General features: G+C 46.3%; 1 protein-coding gene across 1 annotated transcript; it reads right to left on the bottom strand.

Annotated features, from left to right (window-relative positions):
• Positions 1-1858: 1858 nt before the first annotated feature.
• SNN (stannin) lies at positions 1859-2122 on the bottom strand. The gene has a single exon (XM_057367289.1). The coding sequence runs from the start codon at positions 2120-2122 to the stop codon at positions 1859-1861; it is 264 nt and encodes an 87-aa protein (XP_057223272.1).
• Between the last annotated feature and the right edge of the window lie 6429 nt (positions 2123-8551).

Raw genomic sequence — 8551 nt, 5'->3', positions numbered from 1 at the left:
CTGAAAACTAAAGGAAGTCTTACTGAATTAATCTTTTTTTTTTCTTTGCTTTTAAGAGGTCAGGAATACAGCAGTTTAAGTGTACAGTTCTGGCTATACATGCAAGTGTCTTGAGAGTAGTATCTTAAAAAAGCATGTGTAAGTGCATCTATCAGCTRTACCCCATGTGTTGTACTCAAGAGACAACAGCAGGAGCTTTTTGCTACTTCTTTGCTACTGACAGCATTCATTTTGCTTCAAATTACAGATTTTGAATTTAAAAAAAGACAAATGTAACATTAACAATGSAATTCTACATCTTAGTGTAGAAGAAGGGGACAACTTTTTGTCTAGGCCATTCTTGTCTTGCATATAGTTAAAGTTCTCAGGCAAGCTTGTTAGGCCTTAGTTATTCTATAGTACAGGTCCAAAAAGCCAGTCTAATGCTTCCTCTAGCTGAATTAAGGCTAGGCAGTTAAGTGTTTAAAAATACCAGTATGCAAAGGAGGCCACATATAAAGTAATAAAAAACAGGCCAGTGGCCTCTAAGCATGTTTGCCTACACCAAGAGTTTTAGACTATATAAGCTGCCAGTGGTCGCTCAGTGCTGTTCTTTCTCCCCTTTCTGTCTCCCATCCTCCCCCCAAACCTTTGAGATCCAGAACTTCCATTTAAAACATTTTTACAGTTCCTACAGCTGAACTGCAGCACAGTGCAGGAGATGTATATTATCTGGGARCACTTGCCCATTGCTAATTAAAAACTTCTACAAACTGACCAGCAATACCCCATACCCCTGTCAACAGTAGAAAAGACTGCAACTTCTCCTGTTGTAGTAGTTAAATCAAAATATACACAGGATACATGAACTGAATTCTAGAGCTGACTGTCTGTAGACTAAAATGCCTTTTTATAACGGGCTGTTAACAYACACCCTATCTGCTAAGTACACAAACCAGGGTTCTGGGAAGAATTCATACTAGTTGCACTTACACCAGTTTTGCAAAATAACCACTTCTGCAGTTTCAGCACATAGACCTATGGAAGAGAAAAGCCTGCTCTACTGCCATTTCAAACTCTGGAAACCTTCTGGACTTTCCCTGAGGGCTCAGTATCCATCATTAGTTCCCAGGCTGGAATCCATCAAAATAGCAGTTTCCTTGCAGTAGCTACATAGAGAACTTGGTTCTAGCAGCCAAAGTTGAATCACCATAGCTGCAACTAAAGGAGCTCTCCTCCTTTCCTATAGCTCCTGTTTCTTCCTTCAGCATATTACTGAAGGCCTGTCCCTTCTTTTCAAATTAAGTGTTCTGCATCAGTCCAATTAACTGTTCAAAGAAGGAGTTCTGACTCTACTCAATCTAGTAGCAGAAGCGAGCCTTAGCTGCAGATTTGGTTTTGAAGGTCTGGAATCCATCCCATCCATGGTTGTGGTTCAGGAGTCCCCTTGTGTATTATATACAGTTGCATCGTATTCCCATATGCTACAGAACACAAAGCAGGAAGTTTCTGGCAGCCTATTTACAGTTCACAGTTGTAAAGTAGTTGACATTACAGTAGCAGCTCCATCAAAATAGGCTCAGCTAAACATTCAAGTAACAAAAACCAGTAGTAGTCTCTTCACACCAGTATATCCCTGTGCCCACTGCTGGCAATGGACATTGCGCCAGGCAACTTAGCTCCTGCCATAGAGGAATTGGGATATATGGTCAATGCAAAGTGCAACTTCTCAGTCCATGCAGTTGCAAAGAAAGCTTAATTCTCATCAGGGTGTCTTCTGTTGAGTAGTGTGAATGTGACCAGGTTCTTCACAGTATTGAGATGYTTCTGCTGGTTACACACATCATGAGCACAGTCCATCTGCACGTGTTGCCCCAGGTTAGCTGTGTGCTTCTGGGCCRTTCGGAGTTAGCTTAGCTTTCCTCTCCACACAGGGTCCTTTAGCAGAGTACTGCACCAACAGAAAGGGCTCTTTGGTTTCTCCTTCGCCCACAATGCTCTCCTCATCCTCAGACTGGCTGATCTTCTGCAGCCGCAGGTAGCACCAGCAGCCCAGGATCAGGGCCCCCAGAGCTGCAATAGCAATCAGGATAACAATGACAGTCACCACRCCAGTGGTGGGGCTGTGATCCATGATAGACATGGCCAGTAGTTCAGGTCGAACTCTTCTTCAAGGAGATTCTTACCTCCTCACTGTCAGTCTTGATACATCTTCAAACTCCTGTAGGGTTACAAATAAATAATGAAGTTGTGCAGTTTTACCACACTCAGCAAGATTATATTCATAGCTAGTATCCTCCACAATGGCACAYGACCCTCTTGCACTCAGTGTTTTGTGCTGCACTGTCACAGATTCAATGAACCACACTTTGGCTCTTGTCATGCTAGCTGAGATAGCACAGGGTCAGCCTACTAAGAGGTAACAGTTTTTACTAGGAGATGTTAGACAAAGCAGAAGGCTGTATGGGATTTATACAGTTTAGGGAGATTTAAGGTTTGATACAAATGCTGTATCAYGAGAAATATCTCAAATCCATGACAAGATAGCAATTCAGCTATCTTTAGTTTTCCTCAAGGAATTCTACATAAACAGTACATTTAAGTGTCTCACCCTTTTTAAAATTAAATTTACAAACATCCTTCTTCTGTACTAAGATTTTCAGGATTGGTAAGTTAATAGTGAAGGTAATTGCAATGGTAATGCATTACTCTTAAGTTTGTCCGTAACACTGGTCTGCCTAAAAGGGCAGAGTGCACAGTAGTTAATTGTTTGTTCATTGAGCTGATAAATGTACATAAAACATATGTTACTATTTTTCATAAGAAGCAGGTATCCTATATTTAAGACCAACGAAACATAATGGAAATATCATTATTTTAAGCTTCTGCTCCTCTTAGCGGCTTTAAAACTATAAGAGAAGGCAACTGTTAGGAGTGCAGCTGGAAYTGGAAGAGAGGCAGCAGGCAGGAAGCTGGAAGAGCTCCAGGACTTCTTTAGTTTGCTGTAGTTTGAGCAGCACAAAAAAAATGTACAGGTAATGTCTTTTGCTACTTCCCCTTCCAAAGTCACAACCCCATTTAAAAAGTCATATGAGCCTTGTCTTCAGTTTCAGTTATTGTTTACAAAGCTGATAGCTTCACTTCCTTCCTTCAACTAGTCATTCATTCATTACCATTTCTTTCCTACTACCCTAGCTCTACAACAAAACAAAAACTCCTGGAAGCCTTTAATAGAGACCAGAGCCAGTCCTATCCAGGAACATCTCTTTCCTAAAACAGTCATAATCAGATTAGGGCTCAATGCTGCCATTTCAGGTACAAAAGGTGCAGTCCTTAGAGGCCAGCTGTGTAAGTGCACATTTCCTTTCTCCTGACCTGTACCCACCGACTGGCCAGTGGGGTAACAGGAGTAACTTCTGGCTGCCAGTCTGTTGAGGGTCACATACACCTTTCCAGGAAAGGCTCTTCCTCACCATCAAGGCTGCAGTCTCAGCTGCAAGTGCAGCATGTTCATACAAACCCCTGAGGAGAAGTCATCTTAATCCACCGTGAGCCAGGACCATTGGGTTACARTGAGTGTTACCCACTGCACCACATGCCCTTCAGCATGAGTCAAGGCAATTACAGTGCAGGATCTTTACGAAAACAGCTCAGGCTRGAGACTAAGTTTGTTTTCTGATGAGAGAGCCATGYGTRTCACCATTTCAGCAAKGATACCTCCAACTACAGAGAAGTTCAGCATGTGTCATTAGAGTCCRATGTGACGTAACTTGCAGGCACTGGTTACATTTCCTGCCCTGTACACTACAAGTTGTTGATTGCTATAGTTTATCTGACAGAACCAGTCAAATTCTGCAAACCCAATTTTGCTTGAGCAGTGAAACCAAACCTGACCATAGCACATACCCTCAGCAGGGCCTTGTGCCCACTGCAGCCAGAGAAGCACAAGATTTGTCATAATCACCTTGCAATGCTTATTCAACACAGGGTGATCAGGTGAGGTGATTAAGAGTGACTTTCATGTAGTGCATTTTCCTCAGGGCATGTCTGAACAGCAGCACTGTTTGATCCAGCCAAAACRGAACAACATCAGCATAACAGATAGTTTACCTTACTTCTCATGCAGGCACTGCACATCTGCACATTRTAACTGTATTAATAAGAACTTGGAGTGGCCTTTGGAATACGTGTTATTTTCTAGACATMTAGCCCCAACCTTGCTACTCTTTCCTCCAGCAGCAACTGACTGAAATCCAGATTAAGGTGTCTCCACATCCCTTTCTTGACAGGGSAAATGCTGCTTTCTGTAGATCCCCTTAAATTGGTCTAAAGGCTGCAACTAGGTTTCACACTCTCCCCTTAAAGCCTACATAAGCTAAAAAAACTCCATTAACAGGACCAGCAATGCCTTTGTCATTTTTACTGTAAGATACTAGAGGCTGTAAATTTCTGATCTTCAAAGGRATTGCCAACACCATCCATACATAATTGGTGGCATTTGTAGTGCTGTGTCTCTTCCCACCACACTTGCGATCAAATCAAGCATCTGAGCATATTTGCTCATTAGCAAGATTAGTCAGATCACTGGTGTGAACTGCAAATAGCCTATTTCAGTTCTTGCAGCAATCGAGCAGTGAAAACATCAGCTAGAAACTATTTTTCCATAAGCAACTGATTCTTTTATTTTTTTGCCTAATAACAGCTTCTACTAAGAAATTCATTTGTGAAGTTTTATTATCCAATTCAGAAGCTGTAACTAAAGGACAAACAGAAAGGCAGTTTAAATTGCAGAGGGCTGCTAGGGGACAAATGCAGTGCAAGGCTGGAATTAGTTTCTAAACCAAGTTTTTCATKATTACAGGCATTATGCTACTAAGTTCACTACTGTTAATGCCTGCAGGCATGTTTCAGTGCTACCATTCAAGTCAYAGCTATAGGAAGAGGCTTCAAAAGTAAATCTACTATGGATCACCCAMATATACTGAAGTCCTTAGCAGCAGTTATGTTCAAGTGCTAAATCTTTGGGGGAGTGGGATGGCAGGGAGGGGAGAAAGTGGAAGCTACTGTATTGTATTATAATATTCCACCTAAAGTAAGTTAAATGGGGCATAGTAAAGGAAATGAGAATAAAACTATCAGTGACCTTCAGCTTAAAAAATTTGAAAAAGAATCAGTAAAGGCTGTTTAGTTAAAAAGCCTCCAACAACAGTTTGTAAACAGCTTGTGTTTCTAATTGTGAAAAATGCTTTTTTCTTGTGCTAGTATGTCCTTTTGAGGAATGCTGCATACTCATCACCACACCATCCYTCTTGCCACTGGAAGACAAGACAACCCATTAGGAATACCAGTGCTGTGAATTTACCATTGACACACTTGTGTATACAGCACCCAGCCAAAGAAAGCAAGGCCTTTACAATGCAGGAGGKCTCAGGCTTCACCACTTACAGATAAAAAAAGGTGGCATCACTGTTACTCTTCATTAATTCCAGTTAATACCACCTCTTTCTGACAATACCAAGTTATGCTGCACAAGCTGGGGCTTGGCCAGAGGCTATTTTAGAAGCAGGGGGCTGTTTAGCAGAAGCCTTCAATGCAAATCATCTTTTCCCAACTCTTAATTACAGTTTTGATGAGGAATAAAAGATCAGGGAAGGGTTCTCTGTGCCTAATTAGCTGTGGACAGTACTCCAATAACTTGCATTCAAGCAGCTGTTAGAAACTCTAGAATGAAAGCTGATACCTAACAGTGTAGACTGGAACGGCAGTTAGTTCCCACATGACATGTAATAGTACCTTAGACTTAATTAAGACTCTTAAAGCTTTGCAYCAAGCTAAATCACACAGAAGTTAGTAGCTTAGAGAAGACAGCAAGATGGTGAGATGAGAGCAMWGCAGTCTAAGATGTTTTTCAGACACTACGACAGTTTCAAGAGCAGACAGGCTTTCTCAGCAGCACAGCAAGTGGAGGAGGTTTATGCTGTAACTGCCTGTCAGGCAAGTCAGCCAGTTAATGCAGAACTGGAAACAGGCTTATAGTGTTAAGACCATGTTTGCTTCAGAGGCAATTGCATGGCTGGCAAAACATCTGTCAGACTCCAGATTTTTATCTGTCAGTGTCATAGCCACATGGAGCTSTAATGAAAAGTCTGTCCTGACATGATAAGAGCCACTTCTGACATTCCATTACCAGAACTAACATGTTGTATATATCCTGTGGCATAGCTTAATTCTTGATATATTAGAAAAATTGTTGAGATGCCAACATTAAGTTTTTTGATAAAAACAAGTTTTCCTATTTAGAATCAAGATAGCTCTCCAAATGTGTAGTTTTGGGGATATTTTTAAGGCTTTTTCCAACAGTAACTACGCAGCACCAGACATTTCTGATAGTTTTTATACACAGCTCAAATCTTCAGACAGCAGATACTCAAGAATCAGTCACGTACCTGCACCAAGCAGCTGTGGCTAGGAGTCCTCTACGCAGAGTTTCTGAGTCACCTYATTAGAAAGGCGAAGGTCACACACTGTTTTTGGATCTTGTCTGGCAAGTCTTCCTCSTCACTCTTCCCCTGTGGAGAGAGATTACATTGGTCTCTAGCTGTTCTGCATCCTGAGTGCCTTTCACTCTTGGCTTTCCAGTTACATAATCATGTTTAACTACTGGCCTCTGGCGTAAGCTGTCAGGGAAAGATCCCTTACTGTTTCACCTACCTGCTAATCAAGGCAAGAGTCTCATAAGTGGTTTCAAGTTCTTTAGGTCTATTGAAAAGCAACATCTACTGAGCTATAATGCCTACACCTTGTATCCGGAAAAGAAAAGAGCACAAGACAGCACAGTACATTGCAGATATTCAGAGGAAGGATTAAGATTCAGTTTTAACAATGTGCGTTACCGTAAACTCCATAATTGTCATCATAAAGGTCGGTTTGGATATAACCTGCAGCACGCACCGAACTCCTCGCATTAGGCGAGCAGGGACGAGTCTCTCCAGCCGAGAGGAGCCCGGCGCTCGCCCCAAAGAGCCGCCGACGAGCCGTGAGGCATCGCCTTGTGACTGCAGCACGGCGGAGCGGCTGCAAACCGCCGGGAGACGGGGCCGAGCCCCGGGGCAGGCGAGCGAGGCGGCACGGGCCGCCCGAGCCGGGGGAGCCCCGACTCACACACGGGGCCCACGCGAGGCCTGTGGGGCGCCCAGCACCGCTCGGAGCCCGGCAGGGCCAGGCGCAGACCCTCCCATGGGCCGCCGCAGACATAAAGAGCGGCAAGCGGCGGCCCAGGGCGGGGGGCACTCAGGCGGCCTCTCCAACCTCAGCGAGAGTCCCTGCTCGCCTCACCGACCACCGCCCCAGCTCACAGCACGGTGAGCCCATCCCCGCCCCGCACGCAGCAGAACAGAGCCGAGCCGAGCTTCCTCCCGCCCCTGTATCGCTTGCCCGCGCTCACCGTCCCGCACAGCCCCCGCACACCCACCAGCCTCGCTGCGGCCGCGGCAGCTCCTTCCCCAACCGCGCCGCCGCCTTATAGCGGGGGCCGGGCSGTGGCGCCCGCCGCCAATCGGGGCCCGGGCAGCAACAGCTGACGGGCGGGGCCCTCCCGGCCCTTCCCTCCCTCGCCCTGACAGCCGCGGTGGGTCCCGCCCCGCCCCGCTCCGCYCCGCCCCGCCCGGGTTCGCCCCGTGAACGGTGAGAATGGAATCGTAGAACCGAGCCATGGGATCAGGGAATCATAGAGGTATGGACTCAYCAAGATTGGAAAAGATCTTTAATACCGTCCTGTACAGCCGTCAACCCAGGACCACTACAGTCACCCCTAAACGTCTAAACCGCATCACTATGCGCCAAATCCAGACATCTCTTAAAAACCACCAGGGATAGTGCCCCCAMMGCCTCTCTGGGCAACCCATTCCAGTGTCTGACCACCCGAACAGTCCCCATCTGAGCTTAAAGCCGTTTCCTCTGGTCCTCTCACTGTGGGCACAGCAGCGGAGATCGGCCCCCAGCCCACTACAACCTTTTTCAGGTACTTGTATGAGTGATGAGGTCACCCGGAGCCTCCTCTTCTCGTGACTAAAGAAACCCAGCTCCCTCAGTCACTTTCCATAGGATGTGTTTTCCAGGCGTTGTTGGCGGGCGCTGGCGGTCCYCCGAAGGCGAGGCTGTGCTGAAGGATCCCATGAAGGGCCGCGCTCCTTCCCGTCGCCGCCTCAGCCCCGAGCCCCGCGCGCCGGGCGTGAGGGCACAGCCGACCCGCGCAGGGTCTGAGGGCGTCGGACGTTGCTGACCCAACCCAGCGCTCTCCTCGCCAGCCCCGCCGGGGTAAAACCCTTCAGACATCTCTGTGACCCTACAAGAGGGGCCTTTTGGCTCGCCGGGCAGCAATAGGGCAAGGGTGCTATCACCGGAGGCCACGCCTGAGCCGCCGCGGTGTTGGTGGCACTGACGGACCCGGTCAGCTCTCCTTCTGTGGGCCCCGAGCAGACAGCGGGCCCGGCTTCCCTGGGGGCGTGTGCCTCAAACGTTCGGTAAGATCTCATTCCCAGTACACCAGTTATATTTGGTAGTTCGTGCTGTG

Source organism: Malurus melanocephalus, unplaced genomic scaffold (assembly GCF_030028575.1).
Source record: "Malurus melanocephalus ecotype Western Australia unplaced genomic scaffold, MMel_1.1 scaffold_77, whole genome shotgun sequence".
Classification (NCBI taxonomy): Eukaryota; Metazoa; Chordata; class Aves; order Passeriformes; family Maluridae; genus Malurus; species Malurus melanocephalus.
This window is presented reverse-complemented; position numbering and strand designations above follow the sequence as displayed.